Source organism: Leptinotarsa decemlineata, unplaced genomic scaffold (assembly GCF_025532065.1).
Source record: "Leptinotarsa decemlineata unplaced genomic scaffold, Ldec_3_MD MMD2_P_RNA_scaffold_5, whole genome shotgun sequence".
Classification (NCBI taxonomy): domain Eukaryota; kingdom Metazoa; phylum Arthropoda; class Insecta; order Coleoptera; family Chrysomelidae; genus Leptinotarsa; species Leptinotarsa decemlineata.
Window position 1 is genome coordinate 2,666,283 of NW_027412532.1, and position 20,551 is coordinate 2,686,833.

Sequence of the window (20,551 nt, forward strand, 5' to 3'; positions counted from 1 at the left end):
ATATTATTTTTAATAAGGAATTCTGCATGACTTGTTGAGGCTTTATCGAAGTATTGAAAGTTTCCCCCCATACAGTAATACAGTACCGTAATATACTTTCTACCAGTGAAGTGTATACCAGGAACCGGTTTTTCTATGACAGAATGTCTCTGAGCATATAAAACTTATACATTAGAAGCCTCAGTCTTTTCATGAAATTTGCAACGTGGTCGTCCCATCTGATGTGTTGGTCGATAATAACTCCCAAATACTTAACCGATGATGTTTTATCTATTGCCGAACAGCTACATGTAGTTTTATCGTTGCATAGTGGCTTGTGTATTTTTAGGGTATCGATCTGAGGATTATCTCGAGTACTTAGTGAGAATGTCATGAATTTGGTCTTACTAATGTTCAAGCTCAGCAGGTTATTATTCAGCCAAATGAGTATTTTTCCAAGTTCGTTTTCAGCAGTTTCATAGACGGCATTCCAGGTTTCGCCTCTGAAAATCAACGCTGTGTCATCTGCATAACAAATAATTTGCCCACGAAAACCACTGATTTGTGATACACTGTTGATATATATCAAGAACAGAATTGGACCCAAAATTGTACCCTGAGGTACACCAACAGATATATTTGCTGATCTGCTGAGTATAGGATTTGATTTTCAAAACAACACAAAAAATTTGAAAACATTGATGAAATCTTTATTGGAATCCATAGAACGATCAATATCATACAAACAAATTTTGGAAAAATGACGATATATCATGATGGGATCATTATATATAATTCAATTCCAGAAAAAATAAAGAAGTATTATTCCATCACAAAATTCGAATATCAATTGAAAAAAAAATCTAATTAGTGGAATTCCATAGTTTGCATTTTATTTCTATTACACGTTTTCAACATATACTTTCTGTAACCCATTTCATTATTTGACTGCATTTCATTGGTATTTTTTGTGTAGATATAATATTTTTTCATTGTAAAGTATGTTGTTTCTGATATTTTCTTTTACCTTGTAGTTATTGTCCCTAATTATAAGCATGCATTGTTTTTTGGGACAATAAACCGAATTGAATTGGATTATTTGAAGACGATTTCATGCAAATGTTGTCCGTGGCTCCGTTTTAGATGGCCCATGCGCAAGGTCCAATTTTGGCACACTCTCTCTAACATATCGACCGGTATTTCACGTATAAATGCTTCAATATTGGCTTCCAGATCGTCAGTCGTTGCTGGTTCATCCCTGTAGACATGAGCCTTAATATGACCCCACAAGAAATAATCCAATGGCGTTAAATCACACGATCTAGGCGGCCAACGTGAGATAAATTATTCACCGAAGGCGGCTCTTAGTTGGGCCATTGTTTCGCGTGCCGTGTGGCACCATCTTGTTGAAACCAGATGTCAGGCATGTCCAATTCTTCCAGTTTGTCGATGATGCCATCGACCCATAATCCACACCAAACAGTGACTTTTTCGGGCTGCATCGGTAGCTCTTACAATGCTTGTGGCTGGTCTTCACTCCAGATGCGGCAATTTTGCTTGTTAACGTATCCATTCAACCAGAAATGAGCCTCGTCGCTGATCACAATTTCTCGATAAAAATGTGGATCTTCCTCCAGCGCCAGCGCCCATTCGCCAGATGTTAGACGTTGTGGGAGGTCGTGTGGCTTCTATTCTTGCACCAGGTATATCTTATAATGTTTTACACCCGAATCCTTTCGCAAAATTTCCCACGTAGTGGAGTAACAGAGGCATAATTGCTGCGAACGGCGACGAATCGACATTTTACGGTCATCACGAACACTGGCGGATACAGCCGCGATATTTTCTTCGGTCCTCACTCCACGTATGCGTGTTGGTGGTTCAATGTCAAATAATGTGAACTGGGTTCGAAATTTAGTTACAAGCTTCCGAATAGCTCCCTCAGTAGGCCGACGAAACTGCCCATAAATTGGAAGAAGTGCACGATGCACTCTCTTCACCGAGCACGAATTTTGATAATAAAATTCGATAATTTGCAAGCGCTGTTCATTCGTAAGTCGATTCATGGTTAAATTATAGACCAAACTGAACAAGTTTGACTGTGACACAAGACACGATTCAGGCGTGATCTGTTAAAAACAGTGTTGCCAAAAACCGATCTTGGAGAAACATCACTCTATCTAAACACGAGTCACGTAACGAACCTGACGTTGCCTCTCAATATTTATCTATGTATATTTAGAAACTATAGACGAACACCCCCGTACTTCATCATAAATTCCCTTCCACTCTCGAGCTGCCGAACTCATCGAAGAAAAATGGTGCTGTCAATCCTCTCACACGTGTTCCGTTCTGAGGTAAGAAAAGAAATCCGCCGTACATTTTTAATGTTGCAATATCTACAACGCTCTGAGTGATAAGTTCCACGGGGGCAAGCAAATAAAGAAAAACATATGAGAAATTCGCGTCTTGCGGTGAGAAAACCGAGGAAAAAGAAATTTGATTCGAGCGAAACATGCCGGATGTTTCATATTTTATCGCTATATAGTCGAGCTGCGATTTGGAGGTATGATTGTTTGAGCAGTATTTCAGAGGTACGGGATTTTGGTGTTGTGAATATTCACGAGTACGGTTTCGAATCCATTTCCTCCAGAAATGGAAATATCTTGGGAATGTTGTTCATTATTTGTTCAGAAGAAAATTTCGAAAATGGTGGGGTTCAAATATTTTTACTTTTTCACGAAAGATATGAAAGATCTGGGAAAAACAGGTTATTGGGTTGTTTCAAAAGTTTTGTCCGTTTTCATGAGTTTAGTTTGAACTGTAATACTTGTTGAATTTAATAGAAATGAGCACCATTCGAATCAGTGTAGTAGAAATAAATGCTGGTGAAGTAGCTGCCGCAATTTTCTGTGACCTTTCGAAAGCTTTTGGTTGTGTTGATCATGAATTATTACTCAAAAAACTTCACCGATATAGCTGCAGAGGGGTGACGTACAATTGGTTTGAATCGTACCTCTCAGGCCGAAGTCAAATGGTAAGAACATCGGAACTCTCAGAAAGCAGGGCAATCACATCTGGTGTGCCACAAGGTTCTGTGTTGGGTCCAGTTCTGTTTTTATTGTATATTAATGATTTGACTACGATAGATATATCCGGCAGCTTTACTCTATTCACGGATGATACAACAATATTGTGATAGGAAAAAAACCCAGAAGAGCTACATAAAAAGATATCATCTGATTTAGAAATGGTGAAAAATTGGTATGATGCTAATTTATTATCCTTGAATATCTCCAAAACAACTATTCAATCACTTACCAGTAGATATAAGGTCTCAAAATCTGACCAAAGTACAATTCAAGTAAGCAGTTAGAAATTTGCTAGCTGATATACCCTATCATAGCTTGCAAGAGTATTTTAATTAATTATTTCAAAAGTGTATTCCATTTTATATTTATTTTTATTGTATTCGTACCTGTTTTATTCAAACCTTTATTGATTGCCAGTTTTTATCTATACATCATTGGTTATGCTTATATTTATACCTACAAAGCTCTGTCGATGGAATACAAAATCATCTGATAATAAAGTATATTTTGATTTGATTTGATTTGAGTTTTGCCAAGGTAACACAAGTCAATTAACTGTGTCAGCATGAAAATTGTTTACTTGGGATCCGATGAAGTCGAGGAACGCATTTTTGCCTGCCAACTGCAACAGCTGCAAACTTAGGATACATGAAAGCGAAGAACTTCACAATTAGGAAAATTGGGATGAACTGCTTGCTAATTTCAACGGTCTAGATCTAGATCCTTCCGGTCGGTACCTGAAGCTGTTAATCAGAACTTTACAAAATCCACAATTCTACCACCAATACAAGTGGATTGATCAATTGCAACAATGGCCATAGAAAAAGCAAATTTACTAGCTGAACAATTTGCGTCCCACTTGGTGATAGACTTGTGATCACCTAGACCAAGGAAAAACATCAAGTGCACTGTCCACTTAGCAGGAGGCAGATCAGCCCCATGCATAGGGCTCTTCCTCTGTTGCTGCAGGACTGAAGACATTCCATTGGATTTCATGTGGGTCATTTGCTGAACAGCATGTAACTTGGTGATAGAGTTGGGATCACCTCATTCAGTGGAGAAAATCAAGTTATTTATCCACTCGGGAAGTTTACTAGTCAGCTCAGGTTTTCAGTTAAGGTCTCCGATAGTGCTGAGGAAGATCTTATGCACCCTTCCTTGTTTTGCCGAAAAAGCAGAGGGATTTCTCTGGATGTTATGTGAGTGTTTTGCTGAACAGCATCCAACTTGGTGATGGAGTTATGATCACATAGACCAGTGGAAAAAATCAAGTTTACTGTCCACTCAGGGAGCTACCTGGTCAGGTTAGGTTTTTTGTCAATCAAGGTCTCAGATGATCTTGAAAAAGACCACCTGAGGTTCCAACTCAGTAATGGAATTGTGATAAATTTGTTTAGTGAATAATTAAAAGTTCATTGTCGACTCAGAAAGCTACCTGAAATGATAACCTCCCAGTTCTTGTCTTTCCACGATCTGGGTTCATGCAAGTAAGTACTATTTTGTTGTGTGGACACTCCAAATTCGAAAATCCACTGCTTTTCATTGTCGAGCAGTTTATATAGTGATGAAATGGATGACTTGGGATGCAAACCCCCATGAGAACTAACCATTTTTGCCAATGATCATTTCATTATTGAGTTTCCAAACTGAGTTGTAATGTCATTTCGAAATTTATAATTTTGAATTTCCTTATATATGAGTTCGTGCGGAAAACAACCTGTATACGACTGTACTACAATGCGATTCAGTCTCTCAAATGGTTGTTGCCCTCGACGAGAAATTCTTTTTGCTCCCGAGCGTTTGTTATTCTTCTGGAAATCTGAACGGACTCGACTTTTTTCAAACTTCTATTCGAGTTACAGATTATTAACTGTTCTTTCAACAGCTGCGTAGTGAATGGCGTTTTATTTACTTTGTATCTAATTGCGAGCATCTTCGAAAAGTTTGTCCATATGTAAGTTCAAGTCTTCCAATAAATTTCGAGCTTGTCTGCCCAAAGTAATTACCAAAGTTCCAACATAGTTTGTTTTGGTTGCTGAAAGTAAACAAATAATACTCCGAGAAAACGTCTCGCTGTTCGATCTTGCTGGATTTCCGGAAATGCTAGGAGCAAACAATGGAACAGCTGCAGATTATGGGATGTGTAACTTTTGGATCTGAAGAATTTTGTTTCGATATGCGGTCAATACAATTTTATTTTAAATAAATCAAGGCGGAACAAAAAAACTGTTTCCAGTTGAAAATTTCCAAAAACAAAGTTTGACAAAGGTAACTGAAATTTTTAAGAACAAAAAGTTGGATTCTAAGGATTTTATTGAAAAGTAGAGTTTGGAATTTTTTATTCTTTATAGGAAGTGTAAACTTGTAAACGTTGAGGAATAATTCATCATTTTCATGAATTATTAGATTGAAACTGATTACCACATTAAGAAATGACTGTATTTTTTGTGAAAATAAAGCTTTTCGACTTTTACTTCTCATATTTTCACAAAAACTTCCAGAGGGAGAAAGAAAGCAATTAAGTTCAAAATGAATTCCCTGCAAAGATGTGAAGATCATGCATGAAAGTTACTTCCAGATACAAACTGAAAGAAAAATCCCTCCCAAAACAACTACTTCACCATGAACATTGAATTACACAAAAGGGGGGGTCTTTTTTCAGTTCGTATCTAACTTCCATATATGGTCTACACACCTGTGTGATTTTCCAATCACACAGGTGTGTATCACAATCCAATTATATTCTACTACAATGAAGTTGAGTAAGATTGGAACGGCAAGCATATTTGTTGCAGCAACTTTGTCCTTCCTCGACAGTTTAGATGATCAGATCTCGGAATTTGTGCTGATACTTGCTACTGAAAGAGTTCTTCACTGCTGTTACCTCCTGTGAGTGGCGTTGTTCCACCCCGAGGTAAGTATACGTCTCCCCGGCATCCATTAGATGTAGGATGCTTCCATCTACGAGCTACACATCGTCTCCGTAGTCCCCGCATCGTCCTCTTTTGAGATGGACCATTGCACATTTGTCTATCCCGAATTTCATACAGATAGCATGCCTATACTCTCCCACCACCCTCATGGATCGATGGGGATCCTTTTCTCCAGAGTCATGAAGTTTAAGAGCATCCTTATAGAATACATGAGTGACTTTGTGCCCCAGGTTTTGTGGGTGCCATAGTTATACCTTCCAGGCGATAGAGAGTTGAAGCATGTTATCGGTCTGCTATTCTAAGGAATCGACAAATCTCTGCTTTTGAGGATGAGAACGGTCCCCACCTCGACACACCAATCTGGAATCGGCTGCTCTCCGTCCAGCCATGAGTTGAAAACTCTGGCCAGATGGTGAAAGTTTTTGTCACCAATAAGTGTTTAGCACATCTGAGCTTGCAACAGCAAAGTTCGTGAAACCTCCAAGGGCTCTTCGAACGTCATCCAGGGTTATCAGGTTGCGCAGTTCATTGAGTTCAGGCTGTCGAAACTTTCTGCTGGAAGTGGAGTGTTTAAGTTGAGTGGCTGGGGCTGTTCATAGATATCCTTCGAGGAGGCTCTTGGAATAAGCTTTTTCGCGATATTTCTTGCTCGCCTCACCAGTGACCCTCAGCAGCACCCCTTGACTCAAAGTGTGATGGATACGTCGTAGTTTGGCGATTATTCGCCACAATGCGGACACAAAAAGCCTGTTGGTCGCCCTGTTGTCCATCACACATTGGTTACTAGATGCGTGTTGTCCCGCCAACGTAATCTTAGCCTACCGTTCTGAACTGCAAGGCTGGGATTTCGTCTTTCCGATTCGTAAAGCGATTGGACGACGTTGTACACGGCGGTGTTGATTTGGAAGAAGTCTCTTCTGTTAGAACATTATGAACCCCGCATCCAAACAAGTCAGTTCTTGTGGCTTCAGGAGCATAATTTTGTGGAACCTCTAGGTGTTCTGATTATCTGTATTGGTGGTATGACGCGAGTCTCCTCCTCAGCCGTGCCAACGGGTGGTAGAACTGCCACTTCCACCACTTCGTTTGCAGGCTGGGAAGGAGCTATATAGCCCTGCCGCCGAAGATTGGATAGGAAATCCGCAAGATTTTGGGCGTAAAATGCAGCATGCTACGGATGCGTTTCACACCACAGAGCATGTATTCTCGCTATGTACCCCCTTCGCGCGGGCTCACTACTTTCTTAACAATGCATAATGCTATCTCTTAGCTCATGCCTCCACTCAAAGCGTCCGTTGTCATTGCCAGGGTTGTCATCAGTAGGCAAATCATCGTTATGGGTTTCACCACTTTGCCTCTGAACCCTTCGAGAGGGTTGAATGTGAGGTCCCTTCCTTGATTATCAGGATCCAAGTTTTGGGTCTACCTGATGGTTAGCCTTGTAGTCCCACGGCCGGCACTTGATTGAGAATAGTGTTCTTCCTCTTGGTTGCGCGTGAGCTAACGGTCTGGTGATTGTGGATAGTCAGAGTTCCAGCCAAAGAATCAGACGTTTTTTGCTTGATGGACTCTTTAGCAGCTTCAACTAAAATATTGCAATCAAGTTCTCTAGGTGAAAACATGACAGTATTCATTTTGAACTATTCAATATTAGTCAATTCCTGGAAAAATAACAGCAATATTTGCCTGGGGGTAGACATTACAGCACAGTGACCCGAACTATGGAGAAAATATGGGTAATTGGCGGTGAGATTCCAATAATTCAAACTGAAGATATTATTTATGAAGAGGACGAATAGGATAGGCCCTGATACACTGCCCTGAGGAACACCAGCCGAAATGGATATAGGTATTCTATAATAATATTCTTGAAAATCGTTTTGGAATCTTTCTCAAAATGTGAATATGACTTTTTCATACCTGCATAATAATGCGGTTCACGTTCATGGAAATGGTGGTGCCTCATATTGACGTCTTCATCCCCTGGTTGGTGGAGCTGTGGTATGAGGTTGAGCCAAACTGCCATTTTATGACCACGGTAATGACTCTTCATTTTAGGCTTTGAAGCTGAAATGAAAAACAAATCCAGCTATTATAACACCATATTGAAGATAATAATAATAATTTATTATTTCCACTTATTAGATACTACATATAATACTATTTTGATGTACATACAATTATGAAACAGTCAACCTTCAAAAAGTTTCTTGAACAATTGGGGTAATGAAATACAAAATTTCAATTTATTGTTATTTTTGCTTTTTTCGTATAAAATGGAAAATTTGAATTACATTATTCAGTACAATCATCGATGATACGATGATGCTTGCAAATGTCAATACTTTACTTTATCAAATAACTGATTCCCGAAATACAATAGCCAACACCAAATATTACAAAATACAACATGTGGTAACGAACATAATAAAGTGACCTTTTCAAATGAAAATTCAGTAGTGAAGTATTTTTTCTTGGAACAAAACAGATAATCCAACAAAGTGTACAAATTGAACTGTGTGTCAAATGCTATGTTGGGCATACCGAACGCTATCTCGAAACGTGAGTTGTAGAGCTTATGAAATAATCTAAGAAATTGAATATCAAAAATCCCACAGCCCTTGTTGAACATAAAAAAGATCATGGATATACTTTTGACTTTGAATATCCGACTATTCTAGATGTTGAACCATATTCATCTGAAAGACTTTCGAGCAAAATTGTACATATCCTCAAACACGATAGTATTAACACTAGAAGGTATGTCGATGGCCTTGATACCGCATATATCAATTCGATCTAATGTGTCATTATTCAAAAATAGTAATATTGTCAGCACAATGAAACTTCTTTTCGGTGAATAATTGATCTAGGAATTCTCGATTTCTTGTGACATCGAAACACTGTAACAGAGCCCTGAAGAGGAATTCAGTTGAATACGAAACGTTGTCAAGAACACGATTGTTTTTGAAGAAAAATTGATGATGTTACCCAACTAATCCTTTTCGAAATCAGTGTCTTATACTGTTGAAAAACTATGAACCAGGTGGAGAATTAGCCATGTGAATATTCTATACATTGTTATAATTCAAATGAAACTTCAGACTAACACTCTATATCGATTTATTGGATCACTTCGTACCGCACTATCAACTAGACTTCTATGATATGCGTGTGGGTAGTATTTATATATGTTGATGGAAGCCTTTCGAAGCCGATATGGAAGTCACTGAAAGTCTATCGAAACGACGCGGCATCTAGAACAATCGCGAAGCGCAAGTCGTGTTGATTGCGTTTTTGGCTAAGTCACAATCGATTTACAACTACCAGTGGCAGCCGGCGTCATTTTTTTTCAGGGAATGACTCACAACAATATTTTACCAGTTTATGTTGATTGATCACTGATAATTTTGCATCTAATATTTATTTGAGTTATTTTTATGATATATGATTGTTGCAGTTCCGGTAAAATCTATATGTTTCTACCATGTACCAAGTTGATCAATCAGTGTCCCTGAAAATTCTGTAGAGTTTCTTTCCAGAACTCATTAAGGAAATCAAATTGAAGCTGTCCAAATATCGAGGTAAATATGTAAATTCAATACAGACTCTTCCAGTCAGATTGACAAACAGTCTGTGACCCCAATTAATTATTTTCTGCAATAATATATTGAATAGTCATAATTAATAATGTAATTAGAAAAATCGTCAGGCTGGAATGATAATAAAAGTATACCGAGAATTTCAACATGTGGTGTTTCTGTTGTTACTATTTGACAACTATATAATTCTGTTTTGGTCAAGATATGAAAGACACAATAAACTTGTTTACATTACCTCCTCGGATACCAATGTTGAAGAGTACATCTGAAATTATCATGCTGTTTAAAGTATCGAAAGATCTACCCAAGTCGAATAACAGACTCCTCCTCAACTGTATCACGGATTTCTTGGTTGCCATTGCCAACAAAATTATTGGTTCTTTGATAAATAAGGGAGTTTAGAACATCCTCAATTGATGATTTCGATATATCTTGCCCTCCTCAGGATGAAAAAAATTTTGATGATACACAAGTTTCAGAAAGTTCCGCCTCTGGCATGTCTGGCTCTACGGAAAACGTCCGTTTTTTTTCGGTCAAAACCAGAAGGACTTTCTGAGAGTCTTCAGAGTTGGAGTCTAGTCACCGCTCTATTTTTGTTCACATCCTACTCCTTTGATTAATTGTGTATTCTTGAGATTTCCCGACATTTCCGTTGCAGGGCGATTAACGAGAAAAGTAATTAACTACAACAAACGACTGGGGATTGTCACCGACTTTCCAGGTTCCTACATTAATTACTTTCCGTAAATTAGTTTTGAATCTGGTAGTTAGTACTGATCATTGCCAGGTGAAAAAGTAGAAGAATTTAGTATGGTTGGATTAGCCAAGGAAGGAAAATATTTCCATTTTATGTATCATTAGTAGCCTTCTATTGTCACAATGATGAAAAAATTGTGAAATATTTATTGTAAGGGATGCTATTACAATTTAATACAATAATGATTAATGAACATCAAATTTTTCTGCGAATCTCTAGGTGATGGTGTGATCAAAATAAGAAATGGGATTAACTGATACCCATTCGAAAACGGTTTCTCATCCCCTATCCATCGCTAGTTTGCTTTTGAGACTTTGTTCACTCATTTAGCCGATATGGAGCTTTGAAAAACTGATGATACGTTTTCGAAACAATTTCTAGTCAGTCATTCAGTGAGTTAGTCAGGAAGTCAGTCAGTCAGTGAGTCACTATGTCAGTCCATCTGTCTGTGAGTGAGTGAGTCAGTTAGTCAGTCAGTTGGTCAAACAGTCGGTCAGTCAGTCATTCGAGTAGTCAGTCAGTCATTCAGTGAGGCAGTCAGGGAGTCAGTCAGTCAGTCAGTGAGTCAGTCAGTCGGTCTGTCAGTGTGTGGGTGAAGTGAATAGGTGAGTTGGTGAGTCAATCGGTCAGTGAGTGAGGCAGTCAGTCAATAGGTGAGTCAGTCAGTGGGTCAGTCAGTGAGGGAGGAGGGTCAGTGCGTCAGCGAGTCAGTCAGGAAGTCGGTGAGTGAGTCAGTCAGTGAGTCAGTCAGTCGGTCAGTCAGTGTGTGGGTGGAGTGACTAGGCGAGTTGGTGAGTCAATCGGTCAGTGATTAAGTCAGTCAATAGGTGAATCAGTCAGTGAGTGGGTCACTCATTGAGCAGCGAGTCAGTCATTGAGTGAGTCAGTCAGTGGATCAGTAAGTGAGTCAGTCAAACAGTGAATCATTCAGGCAGTCAGTCAGTGAGCCAGTCAGTAAGTCAGTTAGTCGGTCAGTCAGTTGGTCAGTCAGTGAGGAAGGTGGGTCAGCGAGTCAGTCATCAGATGAGTCAATCAGTAAGTCAATCAGTCAGTCAATGACTGAGTCGGTCATTATGTGAATCAATCAATGAGTAACTCAGTCAGTGGGTTAGTTGATGAGCGAGTGAGTCAGTCAGTGATCCAATGAGTCAGTGAGTCAATGATCAGATGACTCAGTGATTCAGTCGAATTGTGTTCAGTCGGTCGATCAGTGAGTGAGTCATTGAATCCGTGAGTCTGTGCGAGTCACTCGGTCAGTCAGTGAGTGGGACAGTCAGTAACAGGAAGTGTTTAATTTTTTTTTGCAATGATACACTCCTCATCAAAAAGGTTTCAGTCGAAACCGCCCTATCAATTAAAAATTTTTCCTGGCATTTAATATTCAGAACGCTCAAACTGTATTCGAGTGTTTAACATCTGTTTGGAAAACATCAATTAAAATCCAATTTCGAGCAATAGCAATAAAGTAAAATGCGCGACGATTAATCCGCACTGACGTGCTTTTCCGAAGATATGTTTAACGTTTAATTGGTTTTGATGGGCAGAGGGAACAAAGACTGATAAGCTATTGGCAGAATGCCAGAAATTTCGTTTACGCTAATTGCTCTTCTGCATTCCGCGACACTAAATCATCTCTTTATTTTCGCTTCTCGCGAAAACCGAGCCCATTGACATCGCTTGTCCGAGCGAAATAGCACATTGTTAATCATGCTTATTGAATTTTAAACTGTTCCACTATCGCTCTTGGCAAAAATAATTGTCTTTCATCTACTAAAGTCTGTTTTTCCCTCAACCAACTGTCATTTCATATGCACGACAATCCTCAGAAGTCAAAACATGTGCGAGCTAAGGTTTGACGTGGTCTTACTTTTAAACGTCACTCAGATTGGACGATTCTCAATGAAAGTCCATGGTACGGCTATAGGGCTCGAATCAGCGTTCCACATAGCTGTTGATTGAATCAGTAGTTCGAATCACCCACGCCAACAAACTCCATTTAAAATCATTACATTTCATAATACACAGTGTGTCCCACAATGTTCTTCACAGTTGATATCTCTTTTCTATCGAGAACCTAGGTTAGGTTAAGTCCAAAGTAAGTGAAGCTGTTCGACTCCCAACTATTTCACAACCCAATAAGTTCGGGTCATACCTTTGTTTGGTGAATAACGCGCTAAACCACAACCACAAGGTTGTGAGGGTAATGGTAGGTCAACTAACGATGGATCTGCAAAGGTGGCAGTGAAACAGGCTAGCTCTCCTATCACATAGCATCTCTATGCGAAGCTTCAGCAAGGCTAAGGCATGGGAGATGCAGGAAAAAGAAACCAGGGGCTATAAGCTACATGAACAAACAAATATCGATACTTTGGAGCTCTTATAACCAAGGATCATCACGATAGATCTGCAAAGATGGCAGTTAAACAGAATGTCAGCTCACCTATTACATAGCACGTGTAGACCTTTGTGGATGAGAAGCGTTAGCAAGGCCAAGGAATGAGAAATCAGGGGCTATGAGCCATATCAAGAAGGCAATATCAAGGCTTTTGAGTCTCATTGAAGAGATCAAGCTAGACGTAGAGCTCTGATAGCCGCAGGTCATATGCCAGCTCTTTTTACACATAGCACCTATGGTGCTGTGTTGAGCCGAAGCGTTAGCAAGCTGAGCCATGGGAAATGCAAGAGTGAGAAGTCAGGGGTTATGAGCTATATGAGGGAGCCAATATCAAGGCTTTGGGGTCTCATTGAAGAGATCAAAGTGGATGGAGAGTTCTGATAACTAAGGAGCATTGCGATAGATTGCGAAAGTCGCAGTGAATTAGGCCATATGTCAGGTTTTCCATTACATAACTATGTCGATGCAAAGCATTAGCAAAGCCGAAGCATGGGAGATGCAGGAATGAACACTCAGGGGCTATGAGCTATATAAAGAAACTAATATCGAGGCTTTGGGATCTCATTGAAGAGATCAAGCTAGATAGAGAGCTCTGAGAATGAAGGAGGATCACGAATGTCAATACAAGGCATGACAATGCAGGAAACCTAGAACTATAAGCTATAAGAATGACCAAACGTCAAGGCTTTGGAGTCTAACTAAAGAGATTAAGCTAGATGAAAAGAGGAACATTGAAATAGGTGGAACAGGCCGAATGCCAGCTCCGCTATCATTCTAATCTATTCTAACCACACTTTTGGACACAAAGACGAGAGCTGCTTGTGGAGTATTTTTTACTGTGAAACAAAGGAGATGTTTTGTCCCTTTGTTGTACACATTTCATTCCTTCCAGGTCTTGTGAAAATCCATTTTCTTCGAAGCAATATTAATATATAGCAAACACTCCTCAACAAAAGTTCTTAATTTCCCCGAGAAGGATCAAAACTCTTCGAAATAGTGGTTAAGTATCGTTCATCGATTATCACAACTTCTTAAAATGTTTCCTTAAACTTGCCATCCATTATTTTCAATGGAGAACTTGAAAAGCTCCCGTTTTAATCAAGAAATAAGCTGCTTACATCAAATTTCGCAACTTTCGATAAATTGTTTTTAATTTTTATTCTTCCACGAGATATTTGCGGTGTAGTTTGAAGTTTTCAGATGGAGAGAAGTTTCGATTGGGTGAGGTAAGATTAAAACTCGGTTGTCGAGTTGAAGTTTGTTTTCTAAGAATTACCAAACGGCAAAATGGAAATCTTTGATTCTATTAAAAAGATACTCTCGTTGCCAGTTTTATTTCCGGAAATTATGAAATCTGTGAGACTCGATGTGGGTCAAACAATGAATACTTCACTCATCTATTCCAAAACATTTAAAAGTTTCATATTAACAAACTGTATTCTGCCCAAAATCTGCCAGTTCAAATACAATTCAGCTATATTTACTCTCATAAACTTCATGAAGAGGCAACTCGCGAACAATTATGTAAATCCCCAGCTTCTCGTTCATTGTCGTACAAGTATCTCTTCAACTCACATTAAATACCAGTTAAATCTCGCGACCCAACTTTCACTTGAACTAACTGTAAAAGCAGAAGCCTTCCTTATGATTTTCGTTACACTCGTCTGCGAGACACTCCAAGAAACGGAAAACAAGCTACAGGCGGGGCTTTCTGAATCTAAATTCTAAGAAGTCCAATTTATAGGACGGAAAATGCATCTGACCCTCTTTCCGTGGCTGTAAATCGAGTGGCGGGGGAATTTTTCGACGAAGAATATCGTTCTGGAGAAGAAACGGGCCATGGAGAGGATGGAGGACCGTCGAATTCATTTCATGGCTGATTTTATGGTGTACAATGGATGTCGAATATATGAAAATTCGGTGAAGGTTTCGTTTATATTCGATGCTCTTGCTTATTACACGACAGGGGTGGTTTCAGTTAGCTTCAGTTGAGTAATGCTTTGAGGTGTTCGTGATATAGACGATATATAGGGTGTGGAAAAAAGGTTGAATTGTTTTTATTCTTCCACCAGTCGCCTTATCCTCACTAAAAACAACCTTCTGAAGTTGAAACTTGTGCGAGTTGAGAACACATTTCCTATGTATCAGAAGGCAATTTCCACTGTACAATATTTTTTCATTCGTACCAGTGGCGTCCCTGCGACATCCGAACTGAATTATTCCAAAGTCAAAATTGGATTATGCTTCAATTGAATTATACTTCGTCAATTGACGAAGCTTGGTCTCGAATAATAAGGAAAACTAGACAATGGGACAGATATTATGATACTAATTATAATATTCACTCACTATAGCGCATATATGGTTGGTCCAGAAGAATCCAACCTCACACACAAGTCAATAAAAATATTCTCGGACAGTCAAGCGGCGTAGGAAGCTCTTGGCTCCTACCGAGCCACATCTGAATTGGTAGCAAAGGCTTGGAAGGCAATGAAGCTGCTGACTCCCTTGCAAAGGAGGGTGCTGCAAGTAGCTTCATCACCAAAACCTATCATTGGCATCGTTTTAGGCTTTGCCAAACAAATATTGAACACCTGGATGGCAAAAAGATGTATGGACTTCTTGCAGAATCTTTCAGGATTGATTACGAACAGTTGTTGGACTGCAGTAGGGATGAACTACGATGTCTAACAGGCCTTCTTAGATGCCACTTAGAGGCCACTGAGATTTTAGTTGGTGCATATGAGATCTATTCAAAAAATAACGTTAATGTTGAAATTTCGCGGACTATGTACATACCTCTATACCCACCACGCGACTGCGGTAGGCACTAAGCACTAAGGTGCGACTGCGGTAAGCACTAAGGTGTTGAAGACACCATCCTGGCAAGCCATGATGAACCCCTCAGTTTCCTGAGAAAAGCGAACATCAGGCGCTTTGATGAGCCAAGGTCTCTAATGTTATTGAAGAAGACCCCGTGCATTGGATTATTATTGTATTTCCGCAGAAGTAAGGTGATCTCTGCGGCTTTTATCTGAGCTTTTTGCTGAACGGGTTCCAACTCGGTGACAGAGTTGTGCTCACCTCGTTCAGTGTCCAAAACTAAACCGAGTTCATCAGCTGCTCGGGCAGCTGTCCCAAAGAGAAATGTTCCAATTCCTGTTCTTTCACGGTCACGAATCAAGCTGAGAAGAGGATCCGAACTCCTGACGACTTTACAGGCTATATCAAGTACCATTCTGTCATGTAAACACTCCAAACTCAAAAGTCCACGCTCTCCCTGTTGTCGGGGGAAGTACAACCGTGGAACGGAAGATTTGGGATGCAAACTCCTATAAAGACGCATCATTTTTCGGGTCTTTACGTCGAGTTGATACAGATACTACCGAGTCCACTTCACTAGTCCAAACGAGTAGAGTAAGATTGGAACGACAAGCATATTTGTTGCAGCAACTTTGTTCTTCCCCGACCAGATCTGTCGAAGTTTGTGCTGATACTTGCCGCGGAGAGGGTTATTCACTGCTGTTACCTCTTGTGAGTGGCGTTGTTCCACCCCGGCATCCAGATGGTGTAGGATGCTTCCATCCACGAGCTGCACATCCTCTCCGTAGTCCCCGCATCGTCCTCTTTTGAGATGGACCATTGCACATTTGTCTATCCCGAATTTCATACCGATAGCATGCGTGTACTCTTCCACCACCCGCAAGAATTGATGGAGATTCTTCTCTCCAGAGGTATAAAGTTTGAAATCATCCATATAAAACAAATGGGTGACCTTGTTCCTCCGGTTTCCGGTGGTGCCACAGTTATACCCTAGAGTATTTCTGAGCGCAATTCAAGCATGTTATCGGCCTGTAATTTTTAGGAATCAACAAATCTTCGCTTTTGGGGATGAGAACGGTCCGCCCCTCGACAAACCAATCCGGAATCGGCTGCTCTCCGTCCAGCCATGAGTTGAAAACTCTGGCCAGATGGCGGTGGGTGCTTGGTAGTTTTTTCTACCAATAAGTGTTCAGCCCGTCCGTGCCTGGAGCAGCAAAGTTCTTGGAACCCACATGGGCTCTTCGAACGTCATCCGGGGTAATCGGCTTGCGCAGTTCATTGAGCTCAGGCTGTCGAAGCTCTTTGTTGGAAGCTTCGAACTGCGCTAGGGCTGGAGTGTCTAGGTTGAGTGACTGCGGGTGTTCATAGATATCCTTCCAGAAGGATTCCACCTGATCAGCGGTCGGCGGGTTATCCACAACACGAGGAGGTTCTTGGAATAAGCGAGAAGGTTTCTCGCGGAACCTGATGTTTTTCGCGATACTTCTCGCTCGCCTCACCAGTGACTTCTTAGCAGCCACTAGCATTCGTATCCTATCAAGGCAGTGCTGTTTGGTGGTCAGCAGTACGCCTTGACTTGAAGTGTGATGGATACGTCGTAGATTGGCGGCTATTTGCCGCACTGCGGTCGTGAAAGGCCGGGATTGTCTCCTTCCGATTCGGAAAGCGATTGGACGACGCTATACAGGACGGTGTTGATTTGTCAGATGTCAGCCTCTTCTGTTAGAATACTATGAACCTCCTCATCCAAACAAGCCAATTCTTGTGGGTTCAGGGGCCTAATTCCGTGGAGTGCCCTACGTGTTCTAATTGACTCCATTGGTGGTATGATGCGAGTCTCCACTCCAGCCTTGACAACGGGTGGTAGAACTTCTACCACTTTGATAGCAGGCTGGGGAGGAGCTATATAGCCCTGCCGCCGAAGATAGGATACGTAATCCTATAAGATTTTGGGCCGAAAAGCCGGCATGCTCCGGATGTGTTTCACACCACAGAGCATGCAATCCCGCCATGTACCCAATTCGCGCGGGCTCACTACTCTCGTAGCAATGCATAATGCTATCTTTTAGCTCATGCGTCCACTCAAAACGTCCGTTTTCATTGCCAGGGTTGTCATCGGTAGGCAAATCATCGTTATGGGCCCCACCACCTTGCCTCTGACCCCACCGAGCGGGTCGATTGTGGGGGCCCCTTCCTTCATTATTGGGAACCAAATGTTGGGTCCATCGGGTGGTTAGCCCTGTGGACCCATAGCCGGCATCGAAGGGAGAATAGAGATCTCCTTCTCGGGTGCGCCTGAGCTGCCGGACCGGTTTGGCACCAGTTGCTCGGGTAAGTGGTGTCGCAACTCATCAAAGGCCAAGGGTGTTAGTGGCCATTTCTGCTTATTATTATAATTATTATTTCTTTTTCACCGTAGTGTGCGCTGGTCAGGCCCTATCCCCCGAAGCCCCAATACATTCGGGAGGGCGCGCCAGCATTATCAACCACTGACCACTCCCCACACCGTGGGGTAAGTGATCATTGGATCCGAGAATCATGTGCCCTGAGCAAGCGCAGTGAGCCAAGAATGACAGCCTTTTGCATCTGTGCGGCTAAGATTTCAGCCTTAGTGAGCAAGCCAGTATGATTTTAAGATTCGAGAGTAGAGAGGACATCATTCCACCAAGGACTTCAATAATAAGGAGTAATCACTGTAAACACTGTAATCATGCCTCAGCCACCGTATTCACCAGATTTAGCCCCCTGCCTTCTTTTTTCTTTCCAATATTGAAGAAACTCAGGAATCGACGGCGTTTTGCGAACGCTGACACAACTATTATTTCGGAGGGGGATTACTTTGAAGGGGATGACTAAATAAATATTTTTTTAGATAAACAATTTTTTACCTATTTTTGGAACAGACCTCGTATACCTGAACTCTTCTATCGCTTATTGAGAAGCGCCAAAACCTTGTTCCTCTCTAAAATTATTATTTCTACTATGACACCGTGACTAGAAGAACCTCCCGGAACTTTCCGGTCCTTTCATGTGTCATCCTCAAACTCTAATGAACACGTTGTTCAGGAACGCTTCGAGCCATTATGAGGCCACTCCCAAACAATTTGGCAGCATGAAATGATGTCATTACAGTGGAAAAGTTAAATTTCATGCTCTCACGTTTCTGAATTGCGAGCGGTAATAGCATATGCCATGGAAACATCCGCATTTTCCTAATAAATTTTTGTCATTCTGAAGATGAAGTTTTCCCAGCAGCACGCTCTTAGGAATGTTTCTCCAGAATTATTTTTGTTGTTTTTGATGTGTCTCCTTGATGGTGAAGAGAAGCATTTTCGATGCAAATTTCACTCCAGTATGGTTCAGATGGCACTTTTTTTCTGGAGCAATACCCAGGGGATCACCACTACTTTCAAATAAAAATTATTGCTACACAATATATTATATCTAAATTTTACTTAGATAAAACACTCATCGTCATCGTCAATGGAGGACATACGATGTTTCGGAATGAGAAACTCGACTTCAGCATTGACTTCAGTAAGAGATTTGAATCGGTTCTAAGCCGCCTCCCACCACTATGACGTCATTAATGACTAACTAATGATAAGTGGTGTAATTAGGGTGACCTTGAACGATACGTCTGATGCATGATTAGTTTTGACCTTGAACGATATGTCTGGTGCATAGCAAAACGTCTGATGAGTAATTCAACTATTCATTGTTCATTGCGGCTTTCAAAAAACGACGATTACGTACGAATACCTGGTCAATACGAAAAATACCCACATTTTTTTTATTCCACGCCAGTTGAGATGATTATTATAATCATACTCCAACAAATTTATGATCATGAGATTTCCATCAAAAACAGAAGCGAAAATAAAAGGAAAACGCTGCTTTCCAGCACCTGGAAAAGCACCTGGAACAAGAATTACGAGACGTGATTCCTGAATGTAATGAACGAATACAAGTTGAAGACGGACAATAAAGAGTCCCTGGAAAGGCTGTAATGTTGCTGAAAGAAAGCAAACACTGTGTAAGTGAGAGATTTGAGTCGGTTCTAAGCCTCTTCCCATCAATATGACTAATCAATGACATGGGGTGTAATTAGTTTTGACCTTCAACGATATGTCTGGTGCATAGCTAAAAATGTTTCCATTGGGATATTTTCTTTGTCTGAGACATTGAGGGTGTGTGTAACGTTATAACGATTGTTTGACCTTGAGCGAGGAGCACGATAATGCAGAATATCCTTCAAGTGTACCAAGTATAGACTATCTTGTACAGAGTACACATGTCTGAACACCGAATCCTCTAACTAAAGAGCAACCTGTGACCTCATCTAGTCAATAAGTGGTAGTGGACGGAAAGGGGGTAATGACAATGGAATTTGCATACACATTAAAGATATCCTTCATGAATATGAAGAATAGGTTGCCCTCACGGAGTGGGTCAGCATAATACTTCATGTGTACTCTGGACAAACTAGTGTGCATAGAGTACACATGTACACACATTCACATACACATTCACATACCAACCACCCAAAATCCACCATCACAAGCACTCACTCTGCAATCCAAAAAGTTCCAGACACAAATGAATGTCCGCACTACTTTCTGTAAGCTCATCGATTTGGAATGATGGGGTCGTCCGTACCAAGTACCCTACTAGCGTTTTCACAAACTAACACGGGCACTCATTACACCTCACATATGAACTCCACGAAGTTCCAGCCACGAATGGATGCCCCTTCAGCAGAATCTGGATAACATTACAAGATGTAGCATTCATGAAACTACGACTTTATGCCACGAATGGGTTGATTCTACTCACTGCATAGATGACATTAGGTAATGACATTCATTCGCTCATTTGATTAAATCCCAGCCATTGGAATCTTGTTTAAAGTGGACGTTTCGGATGCACTCCGCCCAGAAAAGTCGTGGCGGACATCTGAACGATGTTAT

The 20,551-nt window shown here is 40.7% G+C and overlaps 2 protein-coding genes across 3 annotated transcripts in view; one reads left to right on the top strand and one right to left on the bottom strand.

Moving 5' to 3' along the window:
• Positions 1–20,551, top strand: part of LOC141479925 (uncharacterized) — an 81,113-nt gene that overhangs the window by 28,083 nt on the left and 32,479 nt on the right. The gene's annotated exons all lie outside the window — the stretch shown is intronic.
• Positions 1–20,551, bottom strand: part of LOC111502093 (neuroligin-1) — a 476,486-nt gene that overhangs the window by 13,771 nt on the left and 442,164 nt on the right. The window contains exon 10 of the mRNA XM_074169241.1: positions 7,925–8,071. Coding sequence (XP_074025342.1) covers positions 7,925–8,071 — 147 coding nt within the window. The remainder of the gene's footprint in view (positions 1–7,924; positions 8,072–20,551) is intronic.